We start from the raw sequence: 20,632 nt of genomic DNA, 5'->3' as shown, positions 1-20,632 counted from the left end.
CGCCTGTTGTGTTGAGTTTCCAGGGAGGATTTATTATCATCTGTCACGAGTGATTTCACATGGTCTTAAATGGAATACATGACTAGATTTTGATTTACCAGGAAACATACTCACTTAAGATGAGTGAATTTGTTTAGTCTCGGAAAAAGTTACCTGAACAGAGCAGCGGCCTCGTGGTGCCCCCTGCTGTAACTCTACCGACACTGCGACGGTGAATGCAAAAGTTGTCTTTTCTTTTGTTCATGTGCCAAATTCCCTAAGCAAAAGTCATGGTTCTAGGCGGGGCTTGTCGTACTTTTTGGAAAGAAATAACGACAATGCTAATGCTCCTGTAAATAATGTTTTCTCCCTCTAGACACATATTGTGAATCCCAGAGAAATTTTACATTTCCAACTAATGGGTTGTGTTCGCTGACGGGTAACAAAGAACACCACCTTAGCCCAGGGGTCTCAGCAAACATGACATGCCTCCCATCAGGCAAGGCAAGGCAGAGAATTACTACAACAGCAAGGCCACGCCACGTCTTCAAGCCGTTGTCTTGTTACTACCAGCAGATGGCAGCAGAGGCCAGTTTTGGGGTGGGGAGGTTCAATTTGTTTTTGTTTTTCTTCTGTTTATCACTATTTGGTCCATTACTTCCACATTTACTTGGTTATATGTGTCTTCAGTAAGTGGATTTTGATTCCAGTATAGCTCATTCAAACAGTTTAGTACTGTAGACATCTATCTGGGGCTAAACGGCACTTTGTTTATCTTATCAAACGAGGAGGAGGCGAGTGGCTGTGGCCTTAACTCCTCCTCCTATCAGCGGGGAGGATGAACCAATAGGGACAGAGGGCGGGCAAAGAAGTGAAAAACAGATCAGAGCCATGTATAACAGAGGTTAAGCAAGGTTGATGCACGTCTGTCCTCCCTCTTTATGTGGCAAAAATAAGAGTTTAATGATTCCACAGAAATAACCTTTGGGGACAGAAAGATAAACTGGAAAGTGAGCTGTGCAAAAATGTTCCTCTTTGATGCAGTATGAGCCGGTGTGTGACCTGTATTTGGATGATAGATTTGAGCGAGTTGCGTCAACATATGGCTCTGGCTGCCGTGTGAAGTTGGTAAATACGGTTTGACCTCGTGGTGACTAACTGGATTAAACGCTGCCAGCCGCAGCAGCAGCAGGCAGGGGACAACTAGCGAAAAAATAACAGAACTCCTGCTGCTAACATACAGTTTCAAGTGAAAAAGAAAATTCCTCCTGAGAATCCTGTTACATAACGTCTGTGTTTTGGCTCGAGTCGCCCTGTCTCGGTTTGACCTCAGACTTCATTGGAGAAACCAGCAGCAGAGACCCCTGCTCGACAGCTGCTGGTGAGTTCAACAAAACGCACGTTTTTATGGATTAGCTGTTACACATGCACAAGACATTACTTTGTTTCCAGTTAGCCATTTTAAAGTCGTCTTCTCTGTCGCTTTAATCTCAAATTCGATGCGTGCAAGTTTCCCGTTCAGCGTGCTGACGTGCTTGACATATGGCGGCTCCGTTGCTGCCTGTACTTGTGCAGAACTAACCGAGCTGACGAACAGTAACTTCTTCAGCTGCCTGAACCGCTTTAACCCGCTTGGTTTTTCACGCTCAGACGATCAAAGCAGCTTTAATGTTTAAAGTTTTAAACGGTGACCACACAAATCAGTGGCACGCGTGTATTCATGCGTGAGTCTCGTGGCTCCACGCCCAGGAAAGGAAGGAAGGAAGGTCACTATTTTTATTAAATGGGACACTTTCGTCAGTTTTCGGGATTTTGTGGCATAACGCTGGAAAAGTAAAGTTAAACTTTTTCTGCCAACTGACACTGAAGGTGAGGCTTACTCGACATATAATTTCTACTTTGTGACATAAACAGAACATAAACATTGGCATGAAGTGAGCTATGTTCACCTTCATATTGCAGCTCTATATTTTATACACAAATGGGAAAAATGCTTTGAATTAATAACCATGAAGTAAACACACTAACTAAACAAATGCACGTTTTCTTTTACCCTGCATGTTTGTATAGAGTAGCCTATAAAGTGACTGCCTTCAAATGTGTTACCATCACCATAACAGTACTGCTTCTGAACACGTTTTTCTCTATGAAAATATAGTAGAAATACTGCTTTCTCACCAATCCAGATCCTGCTGGCTCTGACAGTTATATATAGTAACAGAAAAATGGCCGAGTTGATAAAGGAATCATAACAACAGATCTATTATTGTTACATGTTTTTCATATCCAGCAGAGGGTGAAAATTTGGAGGCCAGCAACAAACACTATCCCACATCCCTACCATACATGTCACAGTGCTTTTTACTTCTTATTCATTCGTGCTACCTATTGCTAGCCTATTATTTCATCCCCAATAAAACAGGTTTTGACTGGGTAATTTGTAAAATTAGAACACAGACTAAGCAGTCTCGCTGGGAACGTGGTCTCACTCACGTTTCCCGTCAGTTGTGGTGACGCCACTGCTGTTGGCGACTCACCACTGTGCAGCTACGGGAACTATTTCCCCTTTTTTGACTCAGCATCTGTTGCCAGGCCAGTGATTTTATGCCATCAGAGAGCCGTTAGGTGAACACCGACTTACACTGCATGGCTATTTTCAAAGCGTGAAAGACCATAGCTTTTCCAGGGGACAACAGCTGAGGCTTAGATGTTCAGTGTGTGCTCTACGCACACACACACACACACAATACCATGTGGAGTCCCAGTCAGTCCATGGTTACTAAAAATGACCTTTCAGTTTATTTCTCCTGCACAGAGAAGGAAAGAGATTTGTGTCCATCTTCAGGTCCACATTGACAAAATGGGAAATGATTCAATAGACTACATTTGGAAATCAACACTAACTTCTCCCCAAAAGGTTTTTACCAAGAATCTTAGTGCAAACAGATCTGTTACTATAAGAAAACAGTGGCACAACGGAGCAGGTATTTTAATGCGTATCAGCTTACAATAGCAGTTTTAATGGGTTGTTTAAAAGATTTCCGTCTAAATCCCCAGATTAGTTGAAGGTCTTGTCGGGAACATTAGATGAGCTATTGTGCAACAGTTTGATTATTAGGTGACTATTTTGTATATGATTACGAAAAACCAGGTGGACAAGATACCCAGCACACAAATTAGAGCTGGTATGCTTGACAGTCTTAATAAAGACACAAAAGGAGATGTTTTTTTTTTTTTTTAAGAGGGCGGCAACAAAAGATTATTTTTATCACTATTTAGTCTGCTCGTCATCTTTTCATAAAGATGTTTTGTCAAATAGATAATTGCATAGAATTGGGAAGAAAAACTACCAGAGAGCCCGAGGGAAGACAAAGTCCAAATAATAACACCGTAGTGCCACGTTCATAACATTAGAAGATTGAGGTACAACACGAGTCATAAGTTAATAATTTGTTAGTCAGCCTTGTCGCCCCATGCTAATGGTCGTTGAAGTCGCAAAGCATACACGCCTGTGGTCTTCGGCCTGCTGTCCAGTAACACATAACAGCCCTAAAGGAGAACAGATGACCCACTTACTGACTCAGGCAGAGTCTGTGTGGTGCTTCACATATCGCTAAGACTCTCAGCAGCAGCTTTTTTCATTGGTGCAAATCCCAGCTGAGCTGCGTTGAATCTCAATGTCACACCCACAGCACAGCACCTGTGACGGCAAACACTTGCAACGCACGGGAATGCAGCGAAAGCTCTGGTGTTGGCACAACTGAGACGTGATCTGCTGTTTGTGTCCCGAGTAAACACTGAGTCATATTTAACACCATCAGTGTCCTATTTAGTGTTGTTCCTTTGAGATGAGCCTTAATAGAAAGTAATCTCACCGCCCTATCAGCTGTATTAAAAAAAAAAAAAAAATGTCGAGGAGGAACCTCTGACAGCAGACCTTGAACATGATACAAACGCATGCACGCACGTTGGCTCGTGCTCTGAAATAGCCAGAACATTCACTGTATCTCGCTCTCCTCCCCTTTCGTTTCCAGTGACATTTTCAGATCCAGTCCTGGACTGCGTATTCACGGCTCACATGCACGGGAATCGTCTTTCCTTTCTTGTGTGTGTGCACTCAAACGGGGAACTGGAGGTCATTCGTATTTTTAGGCAAAGTCAAGACAGCTGTATATGATTGTGTGCGAGTGTTTATGCTGGCAGCGAAGGGGGGCGTGCTGACAACAAGTTTTATTTATTTCCATTTGCCTCCTTGTTCGTCTGCAGGTCTTTTGTTTCTCTGTCCTCTTTATTTTTCCTTACGAGTTAAACTTACGACAGTTGGATGTGTAATCCTCCTTTTTTTTTTTTTTAAACTTCCCCCTCGCTCATTCTACTTTACTGTGCGTTCAGAAGTAATCGAAAAGTAGCATTTGCCCCGCATTACTTTATTCTTCTCGCTCTGTGTCCAGTCCACGATGGCGACCGACATGATGTTACTGATGCGAGGCTTGGCCAAGTTGAGCCAGGCAGTGGTAGAGACTCAGAGCAACACCCTGCGCAGTGGAACAGGTAAGTTCAGTGTCACCGTTTTCCTCCCACTTGATACTTTGTTTTTGATAGGGGTTATTGTTCTTCAGGCCCTGATGTCACTTAAAAGAAACAATCAGCGGTGTATTTAAACTAAAACAACTAGTGTGTGATTGAATTACCCTTCGTCTCAAAGTAAAGCTTCTATCAAAAAAAGCCCATTTTTCTACGCTAGAAAAATTTGTATCATGTTAAACTATTTGACAAAAAGAGTCCTGACACTGCTGTCTTTTGCTTGATATCTGTTATGGCGACTTGATATTTGTTTTCTCGTCGGTAGGTCTTTCGAATTGATGGCAACCTAGTTTAAAAAAGTGAGACTTTTACTGGACTTTTGATATGTTGTCATTAACAGACAACCTAATGGTTCAAGGAGTGAGTAATCCAACTGAAAAATATCCTGGAAAGCATCACTAGAGAAGTTGGTGAACCTTTAAAACCGTTTTCTTCTGACTTGTTTTGAGGAACGTTCTCTTATGCTACGTACATATCCGGGTCTGGGGTCTGAGATACCGCGATTCACAACTTTGGTTTCCAGCCCGGCACCGAACCATTTTTCCTTTCAGGAGTAATCGAATGTTTGTGGCCTCTTTAATACGACAACAAACCCATGTTTATGGTTGTACATGTGCAGGGCTCACACAGAAACGTGTTTTTATGCCCGTGGTGTTACATCTCACAACCGTAGGGGGCAGACAGATAGCCGAGTTCTGTGTTGTTACTTTAAGAAGAGTGCAGCACATTAAGGGCGACCTTAAATTAGCCAGGTAAACCAGAATTTCGGGATATTATGAAGAACCAGTTTTTCTCCTTAGTATTGACTTTGCTATTAGACAAAAACAGAAGGATGCTTTCTGGTTCCACTCAGTGTGAACTCCTTGTAAAGCAAGCAATGCTGGTAGATAAGTTCACATTCTGGCCATGTTGGAAGGCAGATTGAACAGCAAAAGTTAGTCGTCTCGCCTGTCTTGTCCTCAATTTCTTCCTCTGTTGTTGGACGAACGTTTGGCGTCATGTCGGGTTTAATGTCACCCTCTAATGTGCCGCTTTCATTTTGTAATTATGTGCCTTAATGAACACTTTGTCGCACGGATGCGATGTTCTCTGTTGTCGTGACGATACAACTGAGACCTAAAAACAGTGTCCAGCGTGCATGCTCGTTATTTCAGTGGATAGTTTTGTTCACAGGAAAGTCGAATGCAGTACACTTGAGCATCAGATCGGATATATATGGGCCAGATTTGAATCAGAATTGAACAACGTGGCTGGTAATGTGACAGTAATGTAAGAGTATCTGACAGTATTTGTTTTGGCTTACAGGGCGTACTGAACCTAATGCACATAAATGCACATTTAATAAACGGACATATTTGGCATTTGCAATCTAGGGGTCCCAGGAATGGGTGCCGCTGTCCAAAGTGTCCAAATGGCTGCAGAGCAAGGCCTATCTGTGGCTATGATGAAAATGCAGGTATGTCTACATTTTGGCAAATTTTAATGTGTAAATCGGTAAGATTGGAGCACCTGGACTGTCCTGTGTTTTATTTAGTCCTTCAGGTGATGAGAAGATTGTGTGTGTGTATCTTTATGAAGGTGCATATCTCAGTGAATTTGTCTGTCTTTACAGGAGCTGTCTGGTCAGCAAACGTCTTCATCAGAGTCAGAGTTTGACTTTCCTCAGGACGAAAACGAATTCAATGCCTCGGAGTTCAGGGAGGAAGGTGCGGACTTCACAGCACAACCTTCCGAAAACAGTGCCGACGCATCGGCGGGGTCGAACCACGTCAGCGGGGACAAGTCATTGTTTGAGGGATACAACGATCCAAGCATACAGTTTCGTGGCCACACGAGATCATACCACCAAGATGCCAGGTATAAACCGTGTCTGCTATGGTTGAAGTCCACAGCGCTTTTGTTTTGAATGCAGTTCTTTTTGTCAGGGAAAGACAATCACTTTCTCTCTGTATGTGGCAGGCATTTCCTCGGACAGCATCAACTCTACAGCCAAAGCCTGAACAGACATGTGTGGCAAGAGGTTTATTGTCAGCATCCATCGAGTCAGCTCAGGAGCTACCACCAGGACCCACCCTCAGTGGGGGGGCTGACAGCAGAAGACATAAGAAAAACCAGGCAGAGCAAGAGGACTGACGACAAACCACACAAACAGATGGTGATTCCCGTTTCTCCTGTAACTGAATATAAACGCGGGCAGGTATTCGTGTGAAATCTGACGTTCCACTTGCACTTGCCTCCGCTTTGCGTCCTCAGTTAAGTGAGAGAGCCAGAGAGAGGAAGGTGCCCGTGACCCGGCTCGGCAGACTGGCTAACTTTGGAGGTACAGCAATACATTTATTTGTTCCTGTGTCTGAATGTTGGATGACTCACTGGCTGTTTGTTTGGCCATATATTCAGTCATGTGTTTCTGCCCCTTCTGAGTGTAAGTCTGTTTTTATTCAGCCCTGTGCCTGGAGCAATATCTCTGTTCCTTTCAAACAGTACAATAAGCTGCACCGAAGACGCAGCAGGCTACGTGAAAGGGGCTCATGACACGACCTTACTTAAACTGGTTTAAGCTAGAAGTATGAGATAAGTTAATTAGGGTCTTGCAACCTAACCTTGTAATCTTTGGTCTGACTTAAACCTCCCACCCACCTCTTAAGATAATTTCACTGGGTGCAGGGCGGTTGGTGTTGTTAAATCATTACATGACCTTCTACAATTTCAAAACATATGTGCACCGCAGAAAGTTATCGAGCGTCGAACGGGAGACGTGCCTTTAGTCAAGGAAGTTCAACGACGATGGCTGTCTGTTGTCCCCGGGCTGCGAAGTACTGTGAGGATCACTGCCAGTGGAACTGGTGATGAGCGGCCAAGTTTGAGCGTAGCGTTTGCAAACAGTGACAGCGACTATTCAGCTGGAAGTAAACCACCTCCATACAAGAGCTGTTTCTGGAGATAGGAAATCTGCCCGATTGATGTTGAAACGCTCACGGTCAGGGACTCTGATCCAAGGTATTTAAAAAAAAAAAAAAAAAGTAAAATAAATAAACACAATTAATAAAGTAAGTTTAAAATAAGAATAAGAAGCCTGATTTAAAAGGTCAGACTCTACATGCAAGGTGGGTACACAAAATTGTCTCATCGTTTCAAAGTCATATCTGTACCCGATGGTGATTTATTCGAATCTTAGACGAACGGCTCATCCCTAGCCTCACATGTTGCTTCACTTTTAAAGAGATGACAGATAAAGGAACAGGTGGCATCGACTTAAACTGGACAAAAGCAAGCTGCCAACACAAACATGTGCAATCAGAATTTAACCGCAGCTCGCTCCAAAGAAGTGGGATATACAGAGGCTACAGTGTGATGCAACACGGACAGCCGAGATGATTCAGCATGTTGACAGTGGTAACATTTAGAAGGTGCTGAAAGGGGGAGAAGTGGTGGAGGAATGTGGCCTCGGCCTGTCCTTCGCTCTCCTGCGACGACTGGGGACAAAGTTCTGCGACTTTACTCCTTTTTTCACCGCCGCAAGCGCAGCTTTCGGGCTCCTTGATTGACAGCAACGTAAATCATTTGGCTTGTTTCCCAAGAAGCAGCGTATACAGCAACCCAACCGCGCTCAGGCGTCACCTCGGTATCTCTCGGCATGCCACGACTTTTAAAGATTTAGCTGAGGTTTGTTAAGACTTTTTAAGAGTTTGGGGTGTGAGGACAGGTTTACAGGACAGGAATGAGGCTGTAAGTGGGGCACCACGCCGGCCTTTTTTGTAAACACGTTGCGGCTCTGTCGGGGGCGGGGGCGGCGAATGATGGACAGACACTTGTGCTCGGCCTGGAAACATACCTGTCATTCAGAAATGTTGCAAGAAACGGTGATCTCTCTGGCTGACGTCGCACAGATGGATGCAGCGCACACAGTTGCATGCCGCACATTTGAAATCCACCTGTACACCAAACATTAAACGGGCAGATTGCATTATGTTGGGATGGAATAACTCAAAAACCATAAAAGGTAAACTAGGTAAACGATACGTCCACCATTTCTGAGATTGTGCTGCACTGACTCACTCCTAATTTACCAGTGAGAGTCTGATCGTGTCGTTAACGGAGAAATGCTCAGTGAACATTTGCACAAGATACCGAGGCATGGCGCGTCCTGCTCTGTCTGCCCACCGCCGAATCTCTAGATTTGTTGCTTCATCGATGCCGCTGGCTGATTATGTAATGCGGGGTTACCTAAGGTGGAAGCTTGGCGTGGAGGAACTTGTTCACAAACAGTCCCCTGCTCGTGTTGTCCTGCTTTTTCTTTTCATTATCTGCAGACAATAATCCTCTAACTCAGCAGCTTTGTTGTCAAGTGATGAAATGACACTTGGATGGCACAATTTTCCAGTGATTAAAGGAATAATCTGTTTGTCTTATTTTGTTTCCATTCATGGATATCCTGTATGCGGCAGCAAATGGCTTCGCAGTGTTGATATGAGCAGATAAACACTCCCCCTCGCTGAGCTCTGGCGAAACAATCTGACAAGTTTATGGTGGTGGTGCCACTCGGGCCACTACCTGTTGAGTTAATAATTGACTCGCTGAAGGATGTTTTCACTCTCAGCATGAGCACGCTTTTCAGTCATTGTGTCAGTGTGAGCGTGTGTTTGCCTGCATCATGGATGTATTGATATTTTAACTCGTACAATAAACTGGCCCGTTCTAACTGTCTGTATGTATCTTTTCCTGCTTTTGTCTGCACCAGGGTTAGCGGTGGGTTTGGGTATTGGAGCCTTGGCGGAAGTTGCAAAGAAGACCATCGGATACAACGGTTCTGCAGGTAACGATTCAACAAACGCACCCAACCGTTTTTACAGCGGAGAGATATCCGGTATCTGAGCATCAGTGTGTGCTTTTACCTTTATGTTTTGGTATTTTTGGGGCACTCTGGTCATTCCAAAAATGTCAATTAAAACCGAATGCAATCATTTGTTAATTTCAAAAAGTAATATTCTATTGAAAATAGATATATCAAATGTTGCCAGTGAGACGTCTTGAAATTGAATGAAAAAAAAAAAGGTTGAGACTAAAACCTCTACTTACCTTTGAGCACTGATGCCAGTTCCATGGGCACTAATGCAGCCCCGTACCATCAGAGGTGCAGACCTTTGAACCAACCAGATGCTCCCTCGATTTCTGGAAGTGTTCCTAAACCAATTTGATGTCGACGCGGTGCTGCCTAAGGGCCCAAAGATCACAGGTATTTAGTACCTGATAGTTAGTATTCGTGATTTCCAGCTTTGTCCCCTACACGCAGAAACGTCCCCAGATTCTCTGAATGTTTTGATTTTTAACGCGCTGTAGACTCAATTCAGTTTTATTTATATAAGGCCGAATCGCAACAGATGCCATCTTCGGGCACTTCAGTTACAGTCCAATTCAAGCCATCTAATTCATCATCGGATGATGGAATATATGTTTTTTTGTAGATTGCTGAACCTCTGCTCTTCTGAGAGACTCTCTCTCTCTAAGGTGCTCTTTTTTTTTAAAAATGTTTGTGCCCTGTTGCCAGTTAACCATTTGCCATCAAACTGGAGATGAGCTAATATTTTACATGCTATAGTAAACTGTCTGAAATGCTTTTTTAGCTCTACTGTGAATAAAATATTGGATCGTGACACATTAAATCATCGCTCTCACACTCAGTGTTCCAACTTTTCTGGAATTGGGATTGTGCCTTCTGTGCTGGAATAGTTATGATGGTGTATGCAAATATATCGGGGATTTTTACTTTACGATAGAGCAGTAATTCAGGCTTCATTTTGTGTGTCTTTCAGGCATGTCTGTCGCTTTTTAGAAAAAAAAAAAAGGAACGTAGAAAGATTTGGCCATCTGCATTCTTGCACCACTGTAGCAGCAAACTTCCTTATTCCTTTATGCATGTTGGTACGTGTTACACACATTTTTTAAGGCCTCCTCCTTAACCAACCTGCCTCTTAAACAGGCATTCCTGCTCTGCTCTAACAACCTGCTAATCCGAAAACACAGGCTAAGCTGAAACAGAGTGCACAGGCGTAAATCTGAGGCATTTGTGCGTCTGTTGGTTGGTGTTTATCTTAATGTGCACCTTAATCACGGCTGGAATGCTCTGAACACTGTCGGGGGGGGTAAATCTTCCTGAAAGCCTCTTGAGCACAGACGAACCAAAACATACTACCTGACGACCTACTGACATGAATTTACAGTCACAAGCACACACCGTGCATTCACCTGGATCTACATTATTAAGGATTGATAGAAATAAACACACTCCGTACTTGAGTTTTGTTCACACATTATTTGCTCGTACTGGCAAAGTATATTTGGAAGAATTGTATTTCATCGTGTGCATTGATTTGTTGTGACGACCCGCAACGGTCAGTTTTATTTAGAAAGTTCAGTAAACCCCGTGAGTCGATCCACACGCAGGCTTTAAAGTTTGTCTGTCGCCCCAAGACGTTTTATAACCGAAGAGGATTCATGTTTACCTTATGAGGCAGCTGGACTCTCGCATGATCATGGGAGAGTTCATCTTGGCAGGCTCCAAGCTATGTGTCTGTGACTGAGGGCGAGTTGTGTTGAAGTCCTTTACTGGCAGCCACGGGCAGGTCAGAGGTGTGGCAACAGTCAACAAAGGCTTTTCACAAGTGAAAAGATACGGACCGCTCTCACCTCCCAGCAACATGCTCCACTCTGTTGATATGAACCCCAGTGACCGACAAATGGCCGACAAGTCACTTGCCACTTATTTTCTGCCGGCCTTTCTCCACGCAGTTTCCACTGAAAACCTGTCACAAATCTCCTTCTGCATCCCGCTTCTGAACATGAAACCCAAATCGTGCCATTTTTGTGCCTCTGCAGGCGAAAATAAGAAATCGGTTATGGACTCCAGCCCCTTTCTGTCCGAGGCCAATGCTGAACGCATCGTCAGAACCCTGTGCAAAGTCCGAGGAGCCGCTCTAAAACTGGGACAGATGCTCAGCATTCAAGGTGAGCAACAAACCCATTCACCTCTACATTCTTCTTTGTGTGTTTATTCTAAATGAAATGATGGGAATAGTTTCTTATGGGGTTCGTACAGGGGGTTCTGTCAGGGAAGCAGACCGACTCTGGGTTTTGCAGAAGGAAATGTATTCTGTGGTTGTAATTGTAATTTGGACAAATATGTAGATGGAATGATATCAAACTCCAGTCCAAACATCACTTTCCCCATTTAAAAAAAGAAAAAAAGAGGGGGCTCTTTTTGGTCCCGTTTTCACCATTCACGGTAAAATGTGAAAATTTGGCACAGAAGTCATGTTGTTGTTGGCAACACTGCGTTTTAAATTAAACGCCCGCTGTAGTAGTTGGAAAAACAGGTGAACTGACCCATAAAGGTTCCATTTTCACCAACCAGCTTCTAAGTTAATCCTAGTTTATACTCGTGCACAAACTACATATACACTTGCATGGCCAACGGTGGTAAACATCCTGGTACTGCGGTTATGAAGCCGGCTCAGGTAACAGCAGTAAACACATCAACACAATTTTGTTTACCACAGCCCCACAGCCTGACCTTGCCCGCTGAGCTTTGTCCTTTGGTGCTCATGCTCTGAGCTGCAAACGTGCCGGTGCAGACTGCATGGACAGCACTGTGCAGTGAATGGAACGCGCAAACACAGTAGCAGAGGAAAGGACACGGGTCTCTTAGTGTTTGCCAATCAGGTTTTAGCACTGAGGATAGACCTATACGTGTATGTGTGTGTGGTTACTTGAATAACTGAGATGGCTATCTTTATAGAGGTGACAAGTTGATTCTTAAATCATGAGTGAAGGGGTCACAGCGGCTTTCTGTCGCTACAACCTCACCTGTAAATAGTAAAGATGGGCTCAGGAATAATATGACTGACAGGAGATGAGTAAATCTGAGGAATAGAAGACACCGCAGTGCTCATTGCCCTCTGCTGACATTTATCTGCTATGGCAGGAATGCAGTTGACTATTGTTCCTTTTAGCACGATACCAGAACAGCGTTAACCTTGAGAGGTCCGAAGCTGTTTGCAATGCTGACTGTTGATGCCATCGGCAGCGTCAGCCAAAACCAACCGGAGTAGCTGGCAAGAAGTATAAGTTTTTGTTGTGATAGTTCTAAAGCCTGGTGTTTGATTCTGTGGCGAACACGCTCGGGTCTGGTTTAGCTCCGCTCAGCTCAGTGATTACGTCTTTGCTCAGTGATTTTACTGTAACATTTCACTTTTTTCTGCTTCATGAGCATTTAAACCGGTGGATATTTTCAATCCAGTTTGTTAGGACTGCCTGCGCACGCACAGTCTGCTGTCCAGCACAGCGGTGCTGATCAGTTTTTAAAACCAGACCGTATTTATGGCGTGCATTATGTCATTTACCGGCATCTCTTTAAGCGGCATCTCACCAAATTTAGATCTGTGGGATCTCTGTCCAATTTAGTCAAGGGTTTTCCAATGTGTTAATGTTTCAGATGATGCGTTCATCAACCCTCAACTCGCCAAGATTTTCGATCGCGTAAGACAGAGCGCCGACTTCATGCCAATCAAACAAATGACAGTAAGGATCTTTTCTTTTAACTTGGATTTAAACGTTTGAATACGTAATGTTTATGAGCATATTGATATCAAATCTCTCTTTGTCAGGATTGTAGGACTCTCCTGTGATCAGAGTGTTTTGTTTTTGTCCCTCTACAGAAAGCGCTCAACAGTGACCTGGGTCCTAACTGGAGGGACAAGCTGGAATCCTTCGAGGACCGTCCGTTTGCAGCTGCCTCCATTGGCCAAGTTCACCTGGCGAGAATGAAGGACGGCAGGGAGGTGGCCATGAAAATACAGGTTAGGTTCAAAGTGTGGGCACACGGTACATTCTGGTGTTATTAACCGATTGAGGCCGGGAAAGCATTGCCGCATTTCTACCTTTAAATCCGGGGACGCTGTTGCGTTATTCTACATTTAAGGCCGGGAAAGCGTACACGTCTTTTTTCATGTATGAGGTTGTTTTGCACCAATTATTGACCTCTGCTCCAATTAAATGAATTATAATAGACACGTGAGAGTGTCGTCATGTTCCTCGTGTCATTGTTTTGAAGTTAAGTTATATCGAACAAGCATGGAGGACTTTCAGTGGGAAGACATTTCAGACGGGAGCGATTGTGAGGAGTTTCTTGGCTTTGATGATGCTGATGAACGTGCTGACCCAATTGATGGAGATTTATGGCTAGCACTATGTTTGAAGATGACGATAACGGCGAGGGTGATTTTGAAGGGTTTGAATGTGAGTGGAAGACTGACAATTACCACCGTAATCGACGGAGCGATTTCAACCGCAGGGGTGAAAGTCGGTTTACCTGCAGATGCCACACCGTTGCAGGCATTTAATCATATTTTTACTGAGGAGCTTTGGGCGCATCTCGTTTCCGAGACGAATAGATACAGTGACCAGGTACTTCAGACTCCAGCTCGAGCAAAGATGGCAAGGTGGTCACACGTAACTGTGCCGGAGATGAAAACGTTTATTGGAATGTGTATGGACTCCTTGTGCTGCCAGTACGAAGAGATTACTGGCGATAAAATAAATATATAAATAAATAATTTAAATATAAAATACAATTTTATTTTATTACTGTTTTCTAATTGAAAATAGCGCTGTTCCTGCACTTTACTTTTTATTTTATTTCATTACTGTTTTTTTTTAATTGAAAATAGTGCTGTTCCTGCACTTTACTTTTTACATTTTCTATTTTCGTGAAGGTGTATGTAAATAAACTCAATTTCCAAAGAAAGCCACAGGTGTAAGCTCTCAAATACTTTTTGAATTTTGTTTCTATCTGCTACAGAGGCTGAGAAATCAATCATTTAGTAATTGCTGAATTTCCAGAAAAACTTCAGGTTTTAAGGGGTCTTTCTGAAATCGCCCATAGGTTTTACAGTTATTCTTTTCCAGGCGTTTTAGGCCTAAATGGGTTAAGCTAAACACTGTTACCTGAGGGTGTGTGTTTAAACCACACACAATCTGATCTCTCGTCTGTTTGCTTATTTCACTTATCAGACTAGAGTCGGCGTAAACAGGAGTTATAAAATCAAATCTGTGCGGTTCATGCTGAGAAATATGTGAACTAAAGCTATTGAATGCCTTCACAGTGTGAAATGATCTAATTGCTGGGTTGATTGTTTTAAAAAAAAAATTTGATTCTTCCAGAAATGGATTCCTGATCAGTTTCTTCCTCTGTCTCTGTCTGTTTTCAGTATCCCGGCGTGGCTCAGAGTATCAACAGTGATGTCAATAACTTGATGGCGGTGCTGAATATGAGCAATGCCTTACCTGAAGGTGCACACTCGTTTACAAACACACCAAAGAAAAAGCATGCTTCATGTCTTACGCAGGCAACTAAACATGTCGGCTTCTTGTTTGAATAAGCGCCCTGGATGCCTCACTGTTTATCTCTCTGCTTAGACCAAGCAGCACTGATTTTATCACATCGGTGAACTGGACTCATTCGCACTAATGCGTAAGCACACACTCGTAGGGAGGTTCTTATTTTGGTGTATCTTCTGCTTTTCTGGGAAATCCCACGAGTTGCATCATTAAGTAAATAGTAGCGTTGTCCAAACTTTCCGTCTCGTGGTTTAATCGCTGTTATGAAGTCGTGTGACCTAAATGTTTTAGCTTTTTTTTCCCAAGTGCTCGAGCCAAATAAAGTGCACTGAGGGCTCCTTTTCCACCACGCTGCGGTTTTTTCTCTCGGTCTGTGACGCCAACAGCTGCCTGGGAACAATTAATGTGTATTGAGAGTTGATAACAGCTATGCTTGTTTTGTTAGTGCCACGAAACCTTTGTGAGTAAGGAGCCGCCGTTTCTTCTGTAGACTGAAAAAGCGGCATATTTTCTACACTGCACTTCCCAGCATTGGACAAAGTGTCTTACTAAGACCACATGTAATAAAACTCTGCCTTCATGCATTACACTGAACGTGACTTGGTGTACTTTCCTAAGCCCATACACATGGCACATGCTTACCTTTGCTGTATCCATGGCTGCCAGTGGTATGTCTAAATTAAGCTGTGTGGAACGTAAGCATGCGGCCGTATGTCAGAATGAGAAACTGCCGTCGCTTTCAAACCGTGATTAATGTGTTTATGTTTAGTTGCCTCCCTTTTCTGAAAAGGGGCTTTTGGGCTCTTTATTTTTCTTTCATCCTGCATTTGTTACCGTTGTCAAAATGTGTCCCAACGTTTTCTCCCTGTTGCTGGTGTCTCTCCAGGTCTGTTCCCAGAGCATCTGATAGATGTGATGAGAAGAGAGCTCGCGCTGGAGTGTGACTACATCAGAGAGGCCCAGTGTGCAAAGAAATTCAGGTATTCTGTTGCAGATGTGTTGAATCTCTGCCACGGTCTGGGAAGCGCACCCACAGAGAAGTTTTTCTGTCGCTGGTTCACATCCTACACATCCACAAGCCTTCACTTTTAATTGTTACCAATGCTGCAAAAGGGGCATTACACTTCTAAAACTCTTCTGAAGAGAAAGACGATACGATCTAAAACGGATTCAGATGTAGTCCTGCTTTAGAACTCCTATTGGTACCACCTTAAATCCTTCGTATGCTCTGTTGTAGAACTCTACTGTACACGCAGGCTCAATTCTAAAACTACTCCACATTTAACGTCACTCTCGAGCAAGACTTGCGGCTGCGTCTGGAATTCCATGCAATGCACTAAATTTTGGATACGGATGCTGCTCTTGCACTTTTGAGTAATTATTGTTGTTAATATTAATTATATTTTCTTTTAAATATATGGCACTACTGCATTGCTTTCTGCAACATTCCCCTGGAAGTAATGCGTACATCACATACTATGTGTTTTTGTACGTGAATTGCAGCCCAAGTCTGCATCTCCAGGGATTTAGCATTCTGTAATTCCACTTTATGAAACTCTGTAGGTTCAATGCATTCAAGAGATAACCTTACATCAAGACCGCAGCATGTTCTTGAACTCCTATACCGAGCGGCTGATGCACTGAGACTGTGTTGGAACCACATTCGGTGGTTCGTATCCTTGTTGAACTTACGGGGTGCTGCTACTTTAGCTCCACTGCTGCAGCTTCTGCACAGTACAGTCTGGCTCTCTTTCACTGAATACATAACATAGCAGAGACTCTTGATACACTCAAGTTACAAACACATGGATTTAGTTGGCTTATTCCATTCCCTTATTAAATGTTGATCTCATCAAGGTCAGAACAACTGCAACAGCTACACAGCCATGTATGGACTGAACACTCTTTATGGACTACCTGAGCGCTCTGCTGGTGTTTGAGTATCATTGATTCTGCTTATGTCTGATTCAGGGAGCTATTGAAGGATGATCCATTCTTCTATGTACCAGAAGTGATAGACGAGCTAAGCAGCAGTCATGTCCTGACGACAGAACTTGTTCCTGGATTCCCTCTGGACCAGGCTGAGGGCGTCTCACAGGACCTGAAGAACGAGGTACGGCTGACAAAGGGGACAGAGGCAGGGACTGATCGATATGAAGCGGTTTGAGGACGACGATGTCCCTTAATGTGCAGAGAGGAAGTGGGGTGTGAGTGTTTGAGGGACACACTCAGGACTCGTCTCTTTCAAATTTGAATAATGGATAGATGGCGGAGCGTAAAGAATGTTTTGCCCTGACCCGTTTCCATTTGACCGTTTTTGCCCCATTTGCTTTTGTTGCCTTCCTCTGCTCTTTCTTCACCTTTTCCCATTTTTATTTCTGACCACATGCAAGAAAAAAAACAAACATAAGCTGAGAAACCATTTGCCAGTGAGCCGACAATAAAAGCTACGTGCTTGTGTCTTTGTTTCTGTCCCAGATTTGCAAGAACATCTTGTCTTTGTGCCTCAGAGAGCTTTTTGAGTTCAGGTACATGCAGACCGATCCCAACTGGTCCAACTTCCTCTATGATCCACAGACGCACAGGGTGAGTCTTGTCTGCGGCCCAAACATTACAGTTACACGAGTCGCTTCAACTTCTGTTAATGTTTAACGCAGTGGCTACGAGAGTGATCGTTGCATTATGACTCTGCAGGTGGCGCTGCTGGACTTTGGAGCCACAAGAGGATTTGAAAAAAGTTTTACCGACGTCTACATTGAGGTAAGGGCCATGAATGTGGCGTATTTTGATGTGCGCTCCGTATAAGGCTGAAGTTTGCATCTGATTATAAAGCAATGCACGACTAACACCAAGCATCATTAGTTCTCGGTTTTAGTCAATATTCCCTGTTGTAATTCATTGACCAAATTACATAAATTGATGACATAAATCTTGTTAACATGTGTTGGGTATCCATACTGCATTTGTTTTGATAAGAAGACATTTTGCAACCTTAAGAAGAGTCAAAACTCACATTTATACTGTGGCTGTAAGCGATAGCTGTCGTTGAAGTCATGGATAGATTACTTATATGAGCTCTACATCGGATTCAGACCTGTTAAGATACCCCAGCTCATCGTGGCAAAGTAAATGCTGGATAAGGAGCTCAAATGCACGTCATTGATGGAGGAGATGAGCCTGAAGAGATGGCCGTAATGTGTGTTTGCGATTGTAGATAATCCATTCAGCTGCCCAAGGCGACAGAGAGGGAGTTCTGAAGAAATCTATTGAGATGAAGTTCCTGACGGGGTATGAGTCGAAGGTAATTATCTCTGTGTTCGATAAATAGAAACGTATTTTTGGGACGCAGCTGTTGTTTGTTGTGGCTTTGTTTGGTTAGTTTAAATGGTCCAAAGTACATTGTAGAGTTTGATAATTATTTATATATATATAGTGTGAGGCTGTGGGGCCATGCTGTGTCTAAGCAGAACATTTTTACTCCTTGCATCCAGGCAATGGTGAACGCACATATAGACGCAGTGATGATCCTCGGCGAGGCCTTCTCCTCCTATGAGACCTTTGACTTCAGTTCCCAGTCCACCACCGAGAGGATCCACAACCTCATCCCCGTGATGCTCAAACACCGACTCACTCCTCCTCCAGAGGAGACTTACTCACTCCACCGCAAAATGGGCGGCTCGTTCCTCATCTGCTCCCGGTTGAATGCGAAGCTGCAGTGTAGGGATATGTTCCAGATAGCGTATGAGAAGTACTGGGAAGGCCGCACACCACCCTCTAACTCAGCCTAAGCCGATCAGCATCAGGCTTTTTGATGGATTTGTCCTGGGGCCAACAGCAAAAGTGCCCACTGATGGTGAGGGCTGCGGCTGAGAAGAGACCGAGCTGCAGAGGCGGAGGCCATGTTACCCACCCTTGAGTGGTGATCAAACACTGGTGTGTCTTTCCTATTTTGGGCAACTGACTATCAGGTCACGAAAAAGCATTATACATACTCACAGGAACCATGTTTTTCTTTTCTTCTGAAAGAGGGAGCAGCAACATTTAGGCTAAATGTGTATGTATGTATGTATGTATGTAAGTATGGCCCAGAAAGAAAAGCATGAATGCAAACAAGGTTGGAATTTTATCTCTCCTCCGATAATTTCAACATGTTTCTAGGATTTTTTTTTTTGCATTTTTGTGTTGCTGTGTTTTGTTGAACTTTTCATTTGTCCAGTTAACCATTTAACATAGACCTTGTTAGTGGTAAGCGTACAACATTGATTGTATGGAGAAAGAGACCTGAGCTCAAACCGTAATCCAACAGCCACAAGACGATAAGACTGGGCGGTTTACGGGCAGTGTGAGTGTCAGTATTGGCCAGGACCAACGTGTCTGTGTCACAAATAAGTCCAATTTCTGTTAAAGGCACTAGGCAAAATTGTCTGCCTGCGTATGAACAGGAAAGCTGAGAAGAATAAATAGTTTAGTGACAGATTCAGTGTTGAAGACGTTGACAAAAGTAATAGAATTTTAGTGGCACAAGAAGACCATTTATGTGTAGTACATACATGTAGAATCTTCCATATCAGTGTAGCTACACAGACTTCAGCAATGACTAATGCTGATTATCATATTTCTGTTGCTCTTTATTGCTTTTAGTTTCTTTGGTGATCTTTCTTATGGGTACACCACAGAATCAAACTGTGGATCTATTTAATGACATCCAGGATTTGTAGGATTTTAAGAACCTTTGCTTTAGGCATGATAACAGGTACATTCTTTAGCTTTTTGTCCTGTCAAGGTTCTCGTAAATCTGTCTTTGAATAGTGTCTGCATCGACCATATCTGTCGTTGAATACCAGGTTTTTTTCCCCAACTTAATACAAGTTGGCTTCTTTCAGCATCGAAGTGTTTAACAGTTATTTGGAAACCGTCTGATTTAGGAGTTGAACCTCACAAATTCACACGGCTCCTTTTCAGATGATGTGTGGAGTAAAAAAAAAAAATGAAAAAAAAGATGTCACATCAGCCAAGAGCCTGCGCTTAGTCATGAATGTTAACCGAACTGCGAGGAGGGAAGAAGCCCATCCTGATAACGCACAAGATCAGCTCGCCTTGCTACCACAAGTCGGCAATCTCTCTCCGCGCCTCCTCGGGTACAAAACCCTCCCGTCATCACCTGGCAGGTGTGTGACTGTGAAAGTTCTCGTTGTTCTCTGCTGTGTGATTACAGTTATAATGGGGTGTGGTGTGAAAATAGGGGGAGAAAAGGAATAAAAAAATAAAAAGCGTGCCTGTCGTTTTCAGCAAGACAGTTTAAAGCTACAAACGTTGACTTTCTATTGCATATAATGTCTCTGGTTCCAATTTTATAATTGAAATGCATTCTTAACTGAACAATGAAATAAAAATAACTGTATGAATAGAGCATATCTACTCTTGACAAGTGGCTCAGCGTGGTTTTATGTAGTTTTTGTCTCAGAAATTCACCAAAAGCACCCCGGTTTGTGGTTGCCGTTGATGAGGGAATGTGTACGTTTTACCTAAATTGCTTTTTGCTGGTCTGCTGGTGAAGACGGTGTGATTTGTGTTTAAGAATGAAAATACGTGGACAGAGTCTGTCTTCCTTATTTAGCTTTGTCTTGGCCAGGAGTGGATCAATTGGCAAAGAGCCTGAAAAACGAGCACATACACA

At 43.3% G+C, this 20,632-nt stretch overlaps 1 protein-coding gene across 2 annotated transcripts; it reads left to right on the top strand.

The window, feature by feature from the left end:
* The first annotated feature begins 1,108 nt into the window (after positions 1–1,108).
* Positions 1,109–20,383, top strand: coq8aa (coenzyme Q8A, genome duplicate a). 2 transcript variants are annotated; one of them, XM_075458487.1, is made up of 17 exons: positions 1,109–1,360; positions 4,431–4,530; positions 5,937–6,019; positions 6,176–6,420; positions 6,523–6,718; positions 6,817–6,883; positions 9,302–9,376; positions 11,437–11,565; positions 13,052–13,137; positions 13,275–13,415; positions 14,826–14,907; positions 15,842–15,935; positions 16,927–17,068; positions 17,434–17,541; positions 17,650–17,715; positions 18,170–18,256; positions 18,447–20,383. In XM_075458487.1, exons 2-17 carry the CDS (start codon positions 4,437–4,439, stop codon positions 18,741–18,743), a joined length of 1,992 nt encoding a protein of 663 aa, XP_075314602.1. In that variant the 5' UTR covers positions 1,109–1,360; positions 4,431–4,436; the 3' UTR covers positions 18,744–20,383. The 2 variants fall into 2 exon arrangements, with proteins under 2 accessions (XP_075314602.1, XP_075314603.1); XM_075458488.1 differs by lacking the exon at positions 1,109–1,360 and adding an exon at positions 1,547–1,848.
* The last annotated feature ends 249 nt before the right edge of the window (positions 20,384–20,632 follow it).

The sequence above is a fragment of the Odontesthes bonariensis genome, chromosome 24, assembly GCF_027942865.1.
Source record: "Odontesthes bonariensis isolate fOdoBon6 chromosome 24, fOdoBon6.hap1, whole genome shotgun sequence".
Classification (NCBI taxonomy): Eukaryota; Metazoa; Chordata; class Actinopteri; order Atheriniformes; family Atherinopsidae; genus Odontesthes; species Odontesthes bonariensis.
This window is presented reverse-complemented; position numbering and strand designations above follow the sequence as displayed.